The sequence below is a fragment of the Pagrus pagrus genome, assembly GCF_965226575.1.
Source record: "Pagrus pagrus genome assembly, chromosome: 9".
NCBI classification, from domain to species: Eukaryota; Metazoa; Chordata; class Actinopteri; order Spariformes; family Sparidae; genus Pagrus; species Pagrus pagrus.
In genome coordinates this window covers 17,107,323-17,125,899 of record NC_140193.1, presented here as the reverse complement: position 1 = coordinate 17,125,899, position 18,577 = coordinate 17,107,323, and the positions used below count along the sequence as shown (strand labels likewise).

At 40.8% G+C, this 18,577-nt stretch overlaps 2 protein-coding genes across 2 annotated transcripts in view; both read right to left on the bottom strand.

Moving 5' to 3' along the window:
- Window positions 1-453: 453 nt before the first annotated feature.
- On the bottom strand, window positions 454-4,664 carry cdca7a (cell division cycle associated 7a). The gene is made up of 10 exons (XM_084361481.1): window positions 4,556-4,664; window positions 3,566-3,706; window positions 3,282-3,404; window positions 2,992-3,186; window positions 2,809-2,886; window positions 2,523-2,714; window positions 2,289-2,417; window positions 2,045-2,194; window positions 1,822-1,958; window positions 454-1,730 (listed from the first exon to the last, which is right to left on the bottom strand). The coding sequence occupies exons 1-10, from the start codon at window positions 4,574-4,576 to the stop codon at window positions 1,697-1,699; spliced, it is 1,200 nt and encodes a 399-aa protein (XP_084217607.1). The 5' UTR covers window positions 4,577-4,664; the 3' UTR covers window positions 454-1,696.
- Window positions 4,665-5,738: 1,074 nt separating this feature from the next.
- Window positions 5,739-18,577, bottom strand: part of map3k20a (mitogen-activated protein kinase kinase kinase 20a) — a 28,909-nt gene continuing 16,070 nt past the window's right edge. The window contains exons 11-20 of the mRNA XM_084361480.1: window positions 16,975-17,110; window positions 11,787-11,831; window positions 11,672-11,702; window positions 11,437-11,576; window positions 11,257-11,319; window positions 11,081-11,170; window positions 8,512-8,628; window positions 8,318-8,392; window positions 8,035-8,185; window positions 5,739-7,656 (exon numbers count right to left, since the gene is read on the bottom strand). Coding sequence (XP_084217606.1) covers window positions 6,944-7,656; window positions 8,035-8,185; window positions 8,318-8,392; window positions 8,512-8,628; window positions 11,081-11,170; window positions 11,257-11,319; window positions 11,437-11,576; window positions 11,672-11,702; window positions 11,787-11,831; window positions 16,975-17,110 — 1,561 coding nt within the window. The 3' untranslated portion in view covers window positions 5,739-6,943. The remainder of the gene's footprint in view (window positions 7,657-8,034; window positions 8,186-8,317; window positions 8,393-8,511; window positions 8,629-11,080; window positions 11,171-11,256; window positions 11,320-11,436; window positions 11,577-11,671; window positions 11,703-11,786; window positions 11,832-16,974; window positions 17,111-18,577) is intronic.

The following is an 18,577-nucleotide window of genomic DNA, read 5'->3' as shown; positions in this document are numbered from 1 at the left end:
TACAATGGAAAACAAATCAAACTGGTGTTGATTTATTCAGTTTAACAATGGTGTTTATCCATTTTTGTTGAGTTGTTATTTGCAGCACAACTTGATTTTGTCATCATTTTGGATTTATTGAATTGACATCAAAATTGTGCTGACATTTTTCATATGCAGGTTAGCGCTGCTGTAACAGTATGTCACATTCAAGCTTAGGCCAGCCAAGTCAACTTTTAGCCAATTAACAATCGTCAGATTCTTACTCCAAAGTAATGCAAACACACAATAAACACTGAGCACAGCTAGCTAATAGTGATGGAAACATTAATAAACTTCCAGCCTTCACACTCAATCAGATCTTCAATCACCAGCAGCATTCAGGACTTCTCCTCCATGTTTCAATAACAGTAATTACAGCTGCCACTGTTCTGGACAGAGTGATGGTCAAGTCAGAGAAAACTCATCACACGATTCTGCAGTGATTAACGCTTTAATGAAAATGTACAGTTAACTCAATGAGCGCAAAGCAACCATCACCATAACAGACATAAACAGTTCAGGATCACTCCTCTTGTTAGGAGTGCAGCGGCTGATAAATACAAGCAGCGGTGAGATAACCTCCACCTGCCATTACCTTGAAGAAGAAATCTCAACCGTTGATTATTTTGAAACAGTATCATATAATCAGAGCATGTCCTGGTGCAGGTCGAATGAAGTACATTTCAAAGATGAACGACACAAAGGTTAATTCCATGTCATTTCGTGTGGAGTATTACACTTCTGAACAGAAAATGCAGGCCATAACTCTATAGCCACTTCAGTGGCACCTTCAACCATTCCTACTTAACAGTGTAAGGCAGAAAATGAGCCAAAGAGACTGGAGCAGAGCGAGAATGTGCTTTAACAGGATAAAATGATTTACAGGTATGAGATTCCCATTAGAGTGTGCTAATTGTTTCCACACCATTAGTGACAGTTATCTAATGAAGGATATTTAACCAGGCGCTGTAGTATATCACACAGCTCCTCTCGGTTTAGAAGTGAGAGGCAGTGGACCCCAGTCTTTGCCCTTTCCACCTGCACCACCTCAGTAGCATGCAGATCATTCGGCCAGCTCTACGGGACACCCTGACTAACGCAAACATTCTGTTTAGTGGTTTGTTTTCAACATTTTAACTTTTCAGCAGATTCAAAAATGCGACAGAACTTGTAAAAAACACAAGCATACATTTGCAACTACAAAAAAAAGGCACAAAGATGGTCCACATGGGCTGTGTAAAAAAAAATATACATTTAAAACAATGTAAACAGTAAATCATCTAAACAAGCATGAATTTTTCTTTGCATATTCAGCTATAAAAAAGGGGATTTTTTACATGTTACGGGACTATGTACATCTTAAAATCATCTTAAAATATTTAAGATCACAGAGGGCTGTTGAGAATTTAAGGAACATTTTTCCTTTGTTTACAAATCATGCAAGGGCTCAGCTCATGACAACAGGCAGGAAAATACATGGGAGAACAAAAACACAGAACTGGCCTACCTCCAGATGTCAGTCAATGCTCAACAAATATGTGCGCTTTCACAAAAACACAAACAAATAGCATTCTGTTATAATGCTTTAAATGCTAAGAACAACATTTGGACTTTGTGTGCATGTAGAAACGGTCATAAAACGTGTCGGTGTGGTCCTGGATCAGCTTTCCCAATTTCAGCCTGAGTTTTCTTCCAACTCCTTTTTCAGGCTGCAGTTAAGAGAAACGTGTGTTAACATCAGATATTTAAATTAATAAATAAAATCATAAACTTCGAAATTCACTTCATTTCTCCACTCACCTTTTCAGGTAGGCGTGCACATTATCATAGCCATGAAATTTAGCCAGGTAAACCAACACTCCTGTAGCGCAGCGACCATCTCGGGCCCGACAGAAGCTGCAGTTACAGATGCCTCTGCATGGCGGACACTGCCACTCCTAACCAGGGACAATGAAATCAGTCAGACTTGCCCAGCACACACGTGATCAAATACAAATACGGTCATGTATGTTTAGATACTCACCGGATTCAGCAGGGCATCTCTGACCTCCTCTCCATAGCGGTTACGGAGACAGGGGCCGCAGAACTGACCCCTCACCCCGACACACTCTGGGTTGCGGCAGCTGGTTTTGGTGTCGATGGTTTTCTGGCGGCACTGGTGGCAAGTGGATCCCTGAAAACAAGGGAAAATTAGTGTCTTCAACTAAAGGAGCCTGACAATCAAAAGGAGTAAACCTTTTCAGCATTCCAGTGACTGTGGAACCTACGGTGGAGCTGTTGTACACTTTCTCCCGCACGTTGGTGCAGATGTTCTCCAGCTCGCATTCTGTGATTTCATCCACAGGCCGCACTACATGAGGGAGGGCCTTGGTACCGTTGAAGGAACGACGACGGGGCTGCACATGAAATAAAGTGAGTTAATGTACTGTACTACATATTAGCAGAATTTGATGGAATGTAAAAGGTGACATAACATGCAGACTGTTTATGATGTGACTTACTGGCTCATCATATTCCTCATAGCAGCGGCTTTTGCGAACCAGGCTGAACTTGTCCTCGGGATCCTCCTCTGGAGGCGGGCTGGGGGGTCCGTCCACCAGTGTGCGGGACCGTGTATGGGGACGGGACGAACGCTGCTGGTTTCTTCTAAGAGCTCTTGGACTTCCCATGGGGCACCAAGCTGTCTGTCGAGGCTGAAGAAGTTCAAATGGTACCGGTTAATGCAGAGAACTGAAAAAGGACAATGTGATGTGGTGAAATGAAATATTTATTTTTAGGTGAAATTACCGTGGTGGATGCCGACCTTGCCCTCCGTCTTGGCAAGAGTCCAGGTACTTTGTTCAGCTCTGCCATGAGCTTTGCAAGCTAAAATTAGAAAAAACATGAATGAGATTTTGCACAATGTCAGTGGAGGCTGTTCTGTTCAGTTCATAGTACCAAACAATCTGAACCAAATACAGCAAATTGTACCATTGCTTTGTTCTCCTTGATATTCAGGGCTCTCTTGTCCATGAAGTTCTCCTCTTCCTCAGCGTCGGAGTCCATTACTTTAGTCTGAGCGAGAGGCTCCGACGCAGGTCTTTTCTTGCCCGTCTTCTTGGTGGGGAAGGTCATGGCAACCTTGAGGCCGTTGGACCTGCGGCCTCGTCTCGGAGAGTCCACTTTCTGAAAGAATACACAACTTGTGGTTAGAAGAAACTTCCAAGGCATCTGATGAAGTTCTGAACTATGTTACGATTGCATTTTTCCTTATAACTTACCATGGCTTGCATCTGACTGTTGATCACGTTCTCCTCAAACCCGCTGCAAGTATCCTCCTCTGATGTAGCCTCAAACACCTTTGGTTTCTCTGCCATCGTCCTTCTCAATCTCAAGCTGCTCCTCTAAACACAGACAGAATCATTAGTTGCAGCAAATACCCTACACATAGGAATTTACGGGAATGCTAAGACTTGGTATTTTATCATTGTCGTAGTTGCAACGTCTCCTTATACTTTTAACACCATTTGACAAGAATAGTAAGTTTTTAGTATTAGATTTTTACCGTATTTGCAAAGCCTCCATCGGAGCCAAAGCTATCGCAGCTGTCATCAGAAGAGGAAGAGGAGGTCTCCATGGGAACTAGCGGGGAGCTGCGGAAGCTCCTCAAACTCATCTTGGTGGGTTGAGGCTGGGCTGCCAGTTTCTGTAAATGATAAATGTTCATTTAAATCAATCAATTTAGGGTTGCATTTCAAATACAGTCAAAACAAAATTACTATTTCCATATCACAAACACATGGTTTTATTTAAGCGACCTTACTTACTAGGCTTACAGTAGGGTTACAGATTACACCTGCTTTCAATAAATTGTTTAGGCAGTAAAATGTCTGCAAACATCAAATTATACCTGAAGCTCAAACTGGAATACTTTAACTGCATGGTTTGTCTAAAAGCCAGTAACAATTTAGTTTATAGCTTCTTTCATAGAGGCTTAAAACCAGCAAGTATATAGTTTAAAAACCTTAAATCAGTTTTTGATAAATGATTAAATAATCAGTCAAAGTGTTTCTGCTAATGTTTCATGCTAATGTCTCACATGTTTAACCTGAGCCTCAGGGACACTCCCCTGTTGGCAAAGTCAGCCAGATGAGGTAACCGAGTCCTGCACATTTCAATACAAATACTCGAATATGTCAATATAACTGACAGATGTTTCAGTTACTGTAAATGAACAAGCTAACTTTAATATCATCTCCCTCTTAACTTTGGTAACACTAACTTGGTGTGGCATTATGACTTAAATCCTTTGAATCATTCGTTTTGCTAGTTGATACATAATAATAGCTTTTCATGCAAAGTTGTTTAGCTAGTAAACTCTTAAATGTTAAATTAACATGTTTAACCGTTACAGGAAGTTGGCATTTAAAGGGTAGCTTACTTAACTGTAACAAAGTCCTCATAACAGGATGTTTTAACATCAACATGATTTTAGAAAATACATTATTAATGACAAGAGATTGACTTTTGAAACATGTAAAGCTGTTTTTCTTACCATTGAACGTGTGGCCGGCATTTTTCTTTCTTTCTGTCCAGACAAACAGAGAGACACAAACGCACCGTGCTGCAGATCTGTGGTGAACAAAGCTGCTGCTGCAGCTGCACGAGCCCAAACTCGTTCATTTCCCGCGCCACTGGAAGGTCCTGGAAGCTGTATAAAATGTAGTCAGGTAGGTATATAAATACTAAGCTTTCTGACAACATGAGAGGCTAAATATAAAGCCACAGCTCGTTGTTAACATTTTGAAATGTGTTCTGTATTTCTTTGAATAACTAAACGTATGTAACTCATGACTTTACGAGGCGTTTAGGAAATTAGAGCGGTGTTTCTTCCAGGAACTGCAGCGTGGCGCGAATTTTTTATTTGACGATTTGCATGTAACGCGGGTAAAATGTTGAACTCTTTCCAACAGTGAAAAGAGGTCAAGTTTTAAAGGGTAATTATGTGTTCAGACTCAAGTTATGCATATTTGTGCAAGTCTGTTCAGACTTCATAATGTGAATACTTCACTCACACTTTATATGGGTTACAACTGATAAAAGCATTAAAGGTCCTACTTGTTAGAAAAGTTGATCATCGAGTTTGATTTTGAGTTGATTTCATTCGCACCTCAACAAATAATGACGAGTACACAATAGCATGGAGCTTTAGGAGTGTAGGACGGGTTGGCCGCTATCCCAAAGTGCCAGTTTTTGACAGTTGGGAGTGAGACTCAAATATAATTTTTTCTTACAAACAGGACCTTTAAAGGATTAAGATTTACTGGCAAAATGAAAAGGAAGAGATAGAACTTTTAATTTAACAGTCTGAATAAAGGGGAATGATGAGAAAAGATAGAGGAAAGATAAGGCTGGCAGTAAAACTGAGAGAAGTCAAAAATAGGGTGACACTTTTGTGTAAACAACAGGAAGCTGATGTGATTGAAGCATCAAAGAGGGTTAGGGTGGGGCACACCAGAGCAAATCAAACTTTGCACTGGTGGGTGTATATGGCCATTGTAAAACAATGGAATAAGTAGCTCATGTTATCTTGAAGTGAGAACAATACTTTACTGAGAGAAACACACCAAAGAGGCAGTTAAGGAAGTAAGGAGTTAAAGAAATGACCCTGAACATTTTATCTCAGGGCATTAAAACAGTTTATTCGGTTACTTGAGAGAAACAGAGATAATAAATACAATCTCTTCTTTTATGCAACCACAATGCTGGTTGCCATCTACCATTTACAGCTTTTTTTGCTATTGCTCTAATTAATCTTGCTTTTTTCAAAACTCTTCACACAGTTATCTTTACCAACATACAGCTCAGCACAACAGTTAATCTCATATCCAAAATGCATTTATTTATCCAAGTCACACACATCTGATGTCAATGCAGTAAAATATATATTTCTGTTGTCTTGAAGTATTTTTTGTGCATTTTTTTTAACCAAAAACAAGATTCCTTTATTGCATGCATTGCACAACCTAAGTAGGCCCATGTCACAGAAATGCTCAAACTTGCAGCAATAGGGTTTTTTTTTTTTTTTTGGTTGTTTGTTTTTGCCATTTTTGCAATGAGTAACGCACAAAATACCGATATAAAAATACAAAAGTGCTAGTCAGCCTTGTCGTCCTACATTTGCTCTCAATGACACTAATGTCCTCTCTTGCAATACAACCATCCAGCGTTCACTGCTTCCCAAAGGGGAATCTGATCATATGGCTAGTGGTCATAAGCTTTCAACCTCGATAGATGCAGGAACAGAGAGAAAGAAACGCCACATTGTCTCACACAGTTTCGAAACCTTCTAGTATATGCTTCATAGAGGTCATCAAGGAATGAAAACGCTCAGTGTTGTAGGTCCCAATTATGAATATATGCATTTCTATTTTTCATAACATGTAGTAGAATTTAGAAAATTGCAGAGTAATTTACTGTAATATTGTGTTTGATTAGGGGCTTTCAACATAAATATAATATGTGTCATGTAACGTTTTTACAACAGGATGTAAATGTGAGAAAAGTTAATGACGTGGTCATTGAATGCATTTTGCGTCAAAGTAATTCAAAGTGATCCACTGTTGTGCTGACGGTGTGAAGAGTTTTTAAAAAGTGAACTTACTACAGAGAAATGTGAGTTAGAAATGGTTTTAAAAAAACTGTAATGGATGAATAACAAAGTCTGAATTGTCCATTTTTATAATAATAATAATAAATAGATGCTCAGCTCATTTTCAGCTCATTTTATTAACCCTTTATTAGCCTGTTTTTAAAAAATATAAGCTTCACGTGTATTTTAAATACATCAGTGTGATTCTCTTACAACGAGCATGTATGCAGACATAATTGATATGTAAAACCTTTACAGCGCATGAAGCTGTCAGTTCATGTGTGGCCCACATTAAGTTCTTCCAGCAGCGCCGCGCCCTCCCCTGCCCCCTCTCCTCTGTCGACCTCTGACTTGTTTATTGTCCTGACGTGGTAATCTCTTCTGTCGCTCCACTTTGATCCACCCTCCATCGCTGGCTTTGGCCCCCTCTTTTTCCTCATTGGGGTTTTCTGTCACAGACAATATACCTGGTATCATAGGGGGGCGGTTCTGTGGTGTGACGCTGTAACTGTTGGACCGTGGCCTCCCTGGCTGTCTCCAGGTTTTGCTGCTTTTATTATGAATATAGTTACCTCTAGTATTGGTCCATGCGTGCTCCCTACCCTGCCTACCTCCCACAGTTAACGTGTTGCCAAAGTAGTTGTTCCTGCGGTGGTCGAGCACTGCTCCGGCACTGAGTGGGCGCTCTCTATCCCTCTCTGAGGCGCTCTCTGACGTAGTGCTAGAGGGGCTGCTGCCCTTTGACCCAAGATGGAGAGGGGAGAGTTTGGCCGACAGGCTGGTAGTTGGCGAGGAGCTGCGCGAGTCGATCCAAGAAGATACATGGCTGCGGTTTGGAGAGCGACGCACAGCTGCAGCATAAGAAAACTCCTGGCTTTCATGTGCAGACAGGAACTGAGGCAGAGTGCGGGCATCAGAGCTGGTGAAGGCAGCAGTCGAATGAAGGGATTTCTGGGTCATCATCTGCTTCTGTCTTACGTTGTACATCCACGTGGGATCAATATCTAAAAAAGGAGATATGCATTGATAAAAATAGGAGCAAAATCAGTATTTAAAGAGGCACTATGTAGTTTTGGAGATGACAGAGACAGGTGGCAGGGTCCGCCAAATATAAACAAAGTAGAACAGTATGAAACTGTGTTGTCCTTTAAGGTCAGTTTGAATGTTATCATGAAAACAAAGAGTTTGTTTATTTAGTTTGTTTAGGCATAAAGAAAAAATATATATATATATATATATATTTCCCAAAACTACATAGTGCACCTCTTATACTGTTAAATATATTTATGATATCTTATAATTATAGAAATATATCAATAACAATCTGTGTTGTCCAGCAGTGAAACTCTTACTTTGGCACAAACTATGAATAAAACAATTACCATAGTCACACTTGTCTCTGGGGTTCCAGTCGACGTCGCTTGGTGTTGTTTCGATGACTAACTCCACAGTCTTGATCTCATCTTGTCCGCCACTGAGACTCCACATCACTGGACAGCTGTGTCTGGTCGACCTTGGTGATTTGACATCATTCTGAAGTGAGAAAATAAGGACAATATCAGGATATTTGGCGTTAAAAAAATATTTATACTTCTTTGATTCATTTTCAGTGTAGATTTGCATTGTTTTGTGAGGGCGCCTCCCACAGCTGCTGAAATGACTCACTTCATAATTGACCGTGTAGTCCACTCGCTGGTTCTGCTGTATCCCAACGATCCATTTGTCCATCACAAAAGGAGGCTGCATTGCAATGACATTAGCTCATAAACAATCACACTATGGCAACCACAACACAAGGCCAGACGCATATTATAGGCAACATTTAGCACTGATTAAAACAAATGTGCTTCGGACCACACCTTCGTCATACGCAGCACTTCCAAATCCTGACGGTTGGTGTTGAAGACGACGTCTTTGATGTAGGTTACCGCGACGTCATCTCCATCTAGCTCAATGTACATTTTCCATTTGCAGTCCTTGAAAAGAAAAGAGCTAATGGTGAGATAATGTAGGTCTGCTATACTCTCAGAAAGAGCACCTGATTGTAGGGAAAAGTTTATAATTGCAATATTCTGTGTGGAGAACTTGGTGACTGTTGTATATAAACCAACAGCACAACCTAGAGGTGGTTTAACGGCAGTGGCCACAAAGCCTCACATTGTGGGGGAGGACAGAGATTATAACATGAAAATATTGTAAATAAATTGCAAGGGGATGAAAAGGGGATAATATATTGAATGTATTGTGTATAAAATATCTAAAACAACTCATTTAGATAACAAATCTTAATGGACACACTATAAGAATGCCTCAACATTGCGGTGAGAATTGTCGCGTTTCAAAAAGGAAAGAAATGTCAGTAAAAGCAAATATTTTTAAGGAGACTCTCTGTTACACATTTGGTATTATATTTCTCTGCGGGATCCAGGATTAAATTCTTGAAACGATTGATATTAGGTGATAAGGGTGAAGGTTTTTCCTCTTGAGTTGCTGCATTAATTCCTCTCTGGGAGGCACAAATCTGAACAATCCCCCAGCCCTCTTCTCTTGCATACTGAATGCTGACGAAGCAGTAATGATTCTGCCGATCCCCAAAAGCCGGCCGCAAAACCGCAGGTCACTGCTTAACCACACAGGGTTCATGGCACGGGCCAATCCATTGTGTAGTGATCACAGAGAAAGACATCAGAGGAGTGGCACTAACACACTCGTCTGAGGAGCCTTCGCCCTCTCCTGCATCGTCCCCGGGGGCTGGAAACGGCTCAAAGGGGAAGCTTCAGCAAGCCTCTGGCTCAGAAACACACCAGTGGCCCCGCGCTGGCCTGGTGTCGGCACTGGACGGTCGCACCGGGGCTCCCAGGTCCATGCTAGTCTAATCACCCCAGCAGAAACAATGTCTGGTAATGATGCCTAGGACCCGAGTGCGTCTAATGACAACTCATACATAATTCAGCACCTTTCACTTGGCTGCACGGTGATATCCTCATTAGTAGGGGACCCTCAGTGGCTGTCAGATGGTGGCCGCACAATCGCAGGCCCTCATTTTGTCTTTGAGAAGTGCAGCTGCTTCCATGACATCGCCAGCAAAGAGGGGCGAAGAAAAAAAAAATGCAGTGCGGGTTTGTTTTATTTAGTGCAAAAAAACCTTCCAGTTTGTAAAAACAAGGCTGACACGGAACCTGACACCAGGCAGGGGAAAATAATTAGCTCTCATTTTCTCAGCCTCCTGTTTCCTTCTCCCTGCTGTGTTTTCTACCCACTAAACCACCACATGTCAGAAGAAATGGGAGGCAATTAGCAGGCTCGTTTCAGCCCTGCCGAACACACTGAAAGAGGACTATTTATGATGGGACAATGAACAGCTGAAAGATTAAATAACGTTTGCCTTTTAAAAAGAAAATGACTTCTGGCTAAATGGGCTATTTTTGATTAAATTCAAACAGCAAGTTAAGAGCCACCCTTTCTCCACAGTTTGAGACCCTAACAAAGGGCTGAGAGCGAGTCGAGGTGGATGCGGTACATGGCGGAGAATGAAATGTTTATTTGTCTGGTTTTATGCATGTCTAGTGATGCCTTCAATGGTCAGAGTAACAGCCATCATCATGATTTCCTCAGAACAAACAGCTTCAGCACAAGGAGGCTGATTCAGTCATGGCAAAAACATGATTCTGTGCATCTATTTACAATTATTACCAAACATATTAAAGATGTGAACAATTTATAACAACCCTGATCAAAGTGGATACAACATTTATTTGCGATTGTCCCCACAGATCGAATGATGCTGTTGATGCATTCAGTGTGTGTGTTACTGATACGCAAATAAGATGACATTCATTGATGGCAGCGGTGGATTTCTTTCCTGATGTGTCACATCACTTTTGCACTGGCGCATTCATGACATACTGGCTCGTGACATCCCTGCCATCAGTTTGTAAGGCTGTGTTAAAACTACTGAAAAAATGTAATCACGGGGCAGAGTAACTGCTAACTGTATTTTCTTTATACATCTATGACTGTAGTGACTGTTAGCTTGTTAGCTCAGTTAGCCCTGCAGCTAGCCGGACTACCAGGGAAAGGTTGGTGTTTATTTGTTTACTCTTCAACACAATCTGACATCTTTGACATAATTTTTGTAAATTATGGAACTTTTTAACTTAAAATTCTTACATATTGTACATTTAAAGCTGTGAATTTTCAAAAAAAGCATATTTTTCATGTGAAAGCTTCTATTAAAGGTTGTTTCATTAATTTGTATGATCAGATTTGTGCTCTAGTAATGCCAATGAAGGGCTGAATGACTTTAAAACAGTTTTTTGTTTTTTTAATAAAGATCTCTGTTTCAATGGCACAAAAAGGGGGACTAAATAACAACAATAACAAAATGAACAACAATAAAAATGTGTGTGTGGTTCCCTACAAACTTACAGAGTTCCCAGTTCCTGGTTTCCAATGGTACCCAAACACCAGCTCCAAATTAACAGTTTTACACCTCTCCACCTCCTTTTCCAGCTCATCCTGGGAACAGAAAGAGTATAGACTCAAATATACACAGAAAACCAAAAAACACAACGCTTTCTGAAGATGAAGAAGAAACTTTATACCTTCAACAAAGGTGGGAAGTGGACGTGCCCGAGGTAATCATTTGTTAGCTTTTCAATCCCAGCCTGCCAAAAGGAAAAAGAAACTGTAATTCCAAATATCAAAGAGATCTCATCCTGTCAATTATGTGTGTATAGAAAAAAACCAAAAACAGTTGTGGACAATGGTTAACTGTGCCTTGCCTTCAGGTGCATGACGTGACCTTTGGATTTGACCCCCATGTCCCGCATGTCAGTTTCTGTGAGCAACAGTAACCTCTTTCCTGTGATGTGATTTTCTTTAAACAAGTCAGCATACAGCTGCATGCCACATGTCCCCTCCCCTGAGATAGAAGAGGACACACCCAGTTTGTAAAAACACACAAACAACAACTAAAGAGTCGGACTGAAGATGATCCAGAGAGCGGTATGAACAAACCTGCGCCAAATATCTGCTGCATCCAGAAATACTGAGGGAATAAAATGGTGATAAATTAGTTTGTGAAAATCTAAATGAATACATGAAGTTATGATGTTAATACAATGACACTGACCACATGCTCCTCTGTCCATGTATAGATGTCAAGGGTGGGCAGCAACTGTGTGAAAAACAAAAGACAAATAGAAGTAACAGCAACAGAATCTGGATGGGAATTTAACATGTGTGTATTCATGATAGACAGAAAATCACAAGACTTAAGTAAATGTTATTAAAATGGAAAATAGGCATGTTTTCCATGTCTTCCAAAGCCATTACTTTTCCGGTTATTGTGCTGTGCGATTAATATGACTTGCCTCTAATGGTCTATATCAAACCGAAATGTCCATCTGACTGATCTAACGTGATCTGTTTGAATGATAAATCATTTATTGCTCATTAAATGTAATCAGGCAGAAACTTGCCAGCCAAAATAAAGATTTCATCATTGTGCTCATGAGACTGGTGTGTAATGACAGAAATAATGCAATGGAAAATTGGAGGAAAGATGACTAAATGAATGAGTAATCCCCCCCCATTCACTGTCTTCTTCCCACGACGTCTGATAACAGCTCAGATTATGAACTGAATGCCGGTCTCAATAGACAGTCGCTGCCATACGTTTCAGTGCAGCCTCATAAAGCCACTCAACCCTGCAGCTTTTTCCGCCTCCTCCTGCAGCGCTGCCGTTCGGAAGTAAACAGATTCAGAAACACTCTGCCACACTGCCAAAGTCTCACTGGAGTGACTTAGCATCACTTTTCAAGCAGCGTATTGTGTTTCACAAATGCTTCTTTTATTAAGATCCACAGCGGCTGTTGACAAAGATACCTAAATCTGAAATTCAAAATGCGGGGCAGAGTTTTTGTGTTTATGTGTGGAATCTGCAGAAAGGAAAAGACTTTGAGTTTGGTTTAGTTCACACAATTCTGCCCCCATGTGGACTGAAGTGGATGATGGGCAACTAAAGCATGAACACAGGCAGTTGCAAAGTTAAAGGTGCACGATGTTGTTTTGAAAAAGAAATTCAGAAACTCAGAAAGGTAATATTTACAATATTTTCAAGCTAATACAACAAACCCAGACTTGTTTTTTTTCCATCACTGAATAAACAAGCTGTTCTCAGAGGAAAATAAGGTCCCCAGAACACTGTTTGAAGCTAGAAAGGTGGCAGGGTCCGCCACATATAAACAAAGTCTAACAACATGAAATTGTGTTTCTTCAAAAAGAGTTTGTTAATCTTTTATAGTTTGTTAAAGCATGTAAAATCAATCAATGAAGATTTTCTCTTCTGATTAAAATCTCTTCCCCAAAAAATACATAGTGCTCCTTTAAAATCACAAGAAGCAGCTCCACAAAAACACCTGAGGCAAGATATTTTATAACCTTATTAAACCTGTTATCTTTCCTGTGTTATATGACAAACATTTTAGTAATAATAGCAGTAATAAAACATAATAAAACAATTGTCCTTTTCCTACTATTTGTTTACATATGGAAGTAATAAAATCAATCTAAGACAGGCAGATTGGCAGAGAGTTGAAAGATTTATTGACAGAACAGTGAAAGATGAAGAAAATACGTCACATCAAGAAGCTGCAAGGCGTCTGATTTGAGATGACTAACAAGTGTGGAAGCTGAATGTTTCGGTGTCTGTATTTCACACAAAGAAAAATGTAAATATTAGTGAGAGTCTGTGTTAATTGTTATGTCCACTCTAGCATGTGTAGCGGCTTGATGACGCAGGAGTACAAGGCATCGCTGAATAGCAATATTAGCTTGTGGCAGGAAGCTAACAAGCAACAACAGAGGAATACAGAGGATTACATCCTCATGAGACTGACTGATGATAACAAGCGAAGGGGACAATTGAATGGGCTATGCTCAAGGAAGCATGTCCTTCCCCCAGATGAAGCATAATACCCAACTGAACACTAATGCTAATACGATTTTCTCCACTGTAAAGTGCAGGACTCGAGGCTCAGTTAGACCATATGGCGTGATACTGTATGTAAAATGTGTCTGCAGAGGGAAATCATTCTATTAAAATCTTTGTTAAAAACTGAAAAGCCTCTGGTGCAGAAACATTGTTATTGTTATTAATTATTTCCTGATTTTGTCTCATCTTTCTGGGCCGCAGACTCCTTGAAAAGTAAAAAAGGTAAAATGACAGAATGAAGCCGACAGTCACACACCAAAGTCCCTCTCCTGCTGTTTTGAACCTGGGTCAGTCAGAGGAAAAAACATGTACTTTCTCATCCTGGTAAGAGACTGCGTCTCAACAACTGCACTCCACCACATCCAGAACAAATTGGCCAATCTTAATGTCAGCAAAATGTCACTTCATCATAAAAGCCTGGCCTTCTCTAAGCAAGTGGCTCACGTGGCTCTTTTCTTCACAGCATGGCACTATACATCTGGTACATTAGGCATACAGTAAATGACATCCATAATATCCATAGGTGGAGGGTTACAAATATATTCTATAATATGTTTCTGCGCTATATTGAGTAAATTCTGAAAGCAAATCAATTCATGTAACTTGAACGAAAGAGAGGAAATAGTATACTAAGACGTGGTTTCCAGGGATAAAGTAAAGATGATTGAAACATGACTTAACAAGCAATTAATTAAGAAATAGCACTTCCATTGAGTGAGATCACAGTGTTCAACAGATGCTGCTGTGGCGACACAAACACCGGAGAGCTTTATTCACTGTCATCAGACCAAGCGAGGCGTCCCATCCCAACAGTCATGTTGATTTTGTGTCCTTCTCTGACACAGCTCGACACCGAGGAGTCCTGCCTGGCCTGCATGTTGACCTGCATGCCCGAGTGCAGGACAGGCCGGCCAAAGTCCAAGGAAAACACGTCCTCAAAGCCTCTCATCATGGACTGCAGATCCACCTCCTCGTTACCAGAGGTCGTGATCTGACACGACATCTGCGAACTGTTTGATTCCTCCGTCTTACACTGATAGAACGACTTAGCACTTATCTTTTGTGCCACAGGTAAGAAGAGCTGAGAGGCAGAGACAGGTGGAGGGCAGGGTGGAGGGGGTAAAAGAAAAGAGGAGAGGATAGAAAAGAAAAGGAAGTGAGTAATCAAGTAAACCACCAAATAAGTGTAAATAAGAAAGGTTGTCAATTTTAAACCCAAGGTGTGATTTAGAAAACTGGATTGTGAAGGAAAGTTAACAGAGCAGAACAATGGAGACAGATAGGAAAAGAAAGGAAACACAAGAAATCCTTTTACTTGATTTAAACTTTTGTTTTTTACTATTGACATATACAAAGATGGACGACATGACAGCTCTTCAAGAGTGAGGCCAAACATCTTGATCACCCCCTGGTGGCCGGCTGCAGTATAGGTCATAAACCACGTTAGCAGATGAGACATGGGCCAAGTTAAAAACTCAAAGTCAAATACATTTTTCCCGAATATGGTTTCTATAATTTCTAGGTAGTTTTTATCACACTAATGTATGTTCAAGTGTTGCTTAGTGATTGGTTTTGTTTTAATTACCTCAGCCAGTGAGGTAATGTTTACGCTGGTGTTTGTTAGTTTGATGGTTGGTTTGTGGCCAGGATTACACATAAACCATGGAACGGATTTCCACAAAACTTGGATGGATGATCTATGTCGGCACAGAACAGACCCCATTAACTTCTGGTGCAGATCCGGATAAAGATAGGGAGCCAGGAACTTTTTTCTCACTTTCTTTAACATTGTGAGACAGGGCGTTTTTCAACAATTTTGTTAATTTCTTAGTAATGCATTGATGTTGACGAAAAAAGATGTACATCAGATGTATTTAGATGGCTTGTATGTATAAATAAGTACAATTTGATGCTGATCAGCTTAAATTATGGTTAAGCAGTTATGGGTGGTTTGAAATTTAGAGTGATACTGGGTGATACTCAGGTTTGATATTGGATTAGGCTTGACTGAATTAAACGGTACTGTTGTGCCTTGGCAGAGGTTTCGTTCTACTGAGTGCCATTCTAGTTACTTATTTGATGCTATAAAAAGGGGGGTAAAATGTCATGGTTGACATCAGAGCCATGCTCATGATTGAGTAGGCTGGTGTATGGGTGGGAACCATGGATCTAATAAGGGAAATCTGGATATAACGTCAGAGGCGGAGTATTGTTCATTATAATGAAAGCTGCTCAGTGGTGCATGAGGCCAAAAAAGTTCAACTTCCTGGGTGTAAAATGGAAGTCACGGGTGCCAACTAGAGACTTACGCCAGTCGAGCAGCTAACTTTCAGCTTAGCCCTGCGCTTTCTTGAATGGAGATGAGACAATTTAATGGTGTGGCTCCTCTAGAGTTTCCAAATTTTGCGGGGGTTGTGACGCTCAAAAAAATGCATCCAGCGCTCTTTCACAATGTAGGCTTATGAGAAAAAGTATTTTTGGACGACAGCGCATCACACAATGTTGTAATTACACAGTTTGGCCACTATGCCAATGTCTATTCCTGGAGGTTTGACAGGAACTCAATACCTCGTCTCCATCGCCCGATCACTACTCCGGCTCCAAATTATGTCACCAGCAAGGATGGCAGCGCTCATTGGCTTCATTTTTGTATATTGGCAGGAAGAGGAGACTGGTCGTCCATCTTTATTTATGTCAATGTTTCCAGCTCCAATTATAGGAAGTGTGTTTTGTGGCGTGACAGCCTCCAAGATATCTATACTGTAGACTACTGCAGCCACTCAAGCCACACACAGTTTTAAGATAACAACCGCTTTTTGTGTACAGAAACACAAGCGAAAACAAGTAAATACCAACATACAATCTGTTGTGTCTTTTGCATGCAAAACATATAATGCAGGCAAACAAAAGAAAGCCATGAACAGCAGGTCAGATGCTGGACACTCACAATTCAACATGAACTCTAACGAGGAATGCAGCCTTCACTCTGTGCATCATGATGCAAATGTACTTGCTGGGCACCCATGCACTACACTGCACATAAATGCAGCACTGCCAATAATATACACAGCCCATAATGTTCTCATAATGTGCTTTTACTTTACTTCTCATTCCACACTGTTTATTTTCATTTCACTGCTTCCCCATTTCCACTTCACCCCACAGGAAGATCACAGGAATTCTATCCCTCTCGTAATGGGACTGAGGAAACACGCATGTGAACAGCAGTGTAAACACGAGGTGCTGTGACCACTCAACAGTAGGTGGCGTCTGTCCTGAGGGCAAAGGTGGACCAAGGTGGTGGAAGGGATAATGAGGAACTCACCGGGGTGTTGGACTGTTCGATGAGTTTGCGCTCCCACATCTTTAGACGCCGCTCTCGCTCCTTCAGCTCCTGTTCCTTGGTGCTCAGATCTCTCTCCAGCTTCTTAAGTCTCTCAAGTGTGGCTTCAATCTCACACCTACAGGACACAGCGACAGAACAATGTGAGGTATAGATACAGTAAAGTATGGTATGATTTATTATACATATATAAAGTCCCTTGAAGCAGATTTAATAAGCTTTAAGATTTAAAAACATTTGTGAGGTTGCCTTTTCCCCTTTATTGGACAGTATGACAGTTACGAGGCAGCCAGAAAATGTGGGGAGAAACGGGTATGACTTACTAACCCATCACATATGTATCATATTCTGTACAGACATCAATTAAATATTCCAGGTTTGTTTATGGCTGCATCATTGCATTAAATGTAAATGTTTTAGAAACTTTGGGATTTCCACTAGAAACTGAAAAGCAGTTATGTTGGTTTGAACAATGTTTGGCTGCACAGCATCTGTTTGTAATATCTAACCCACACATGTTTCTTTTCATTGAATGTGTTGACAGTAACAAAACATTAAATGTCACCAGCCTTATAATGTAAACAACACAGTGCAAGGAGAAGTGAAATTAATCTCAGTGCTTGGACAGTAAGCAGTGACACATATTAAAATAAAACAAAAACAAAAAACTCCGCTGTAAACAACCCATGATGCCCTGCAGTCACAAGGTGATTAGTCTGCGTGTGAGGCTTTGAATGCGAAGGACAGGACAACGTCTCATGTTTACCTCATACTGGGGAAGTTTGTTTTGCCCAGCGGGTGGGGCTGCACAGTGTGTCGTGGAAATCCATGCTGAGCTTCAGCCTGAAAGAACTCTGTTCTCACGCAAAAGCACATGTAGCCAAGGCAGGAAAGCCCATCCTCACTGCTCCCAGTCCTCCACTTCCTCCACCCTGACGCCTCCACCTCAGTTTCTACTCATGCTCAACTTTCCTAATAATTTGCTTTCTTCTCTCCCCCCGTACATTGGCAAATTTTCTACAGTTGCAACACGAGCAGTGAAACAAGTCTCTCTTTATTCTTCAAGCTTATATCCAAACTGGTCTGATACAGAGGGTAACAGGAGACATCTGTTAAGTTTTACATGTTTGATATTTAACCAGTGACTCAGTTTATATTGACTTTTTAGCTACATAATTACTGGACACAATACAATGTCAAGTACTGGCTGCGGTGGTTCCTGTGTCTTACCACCACCACAGCTGGTGCTTGACATTTGATCCAAAATGTACAGTGCAGGCTGGAGGCACTACTGTGGATGTGACATGAAAAAATGAGTGTTTTCAACACAGTCAGCTGACACCTGTATTGTGAGATCACAGAGGAGGCTGAAGGTGCCAGAAAGCACCTGGACTTTAACAGAGCAGGCGTGTGTAGAAAAATGTTTGTTTTTGGTTAAGTGTGTCTTCTTTGGCTACATCCTTGTAACCATCAGGGAGAATATGACATCATCTCACCATGAAGTTTGTCAGCATGTTCACAAATGTGCCTTAATAACCATGTTCATGTCATCTTTTTGTGTTAATTAACAGATTGATAAGACAAG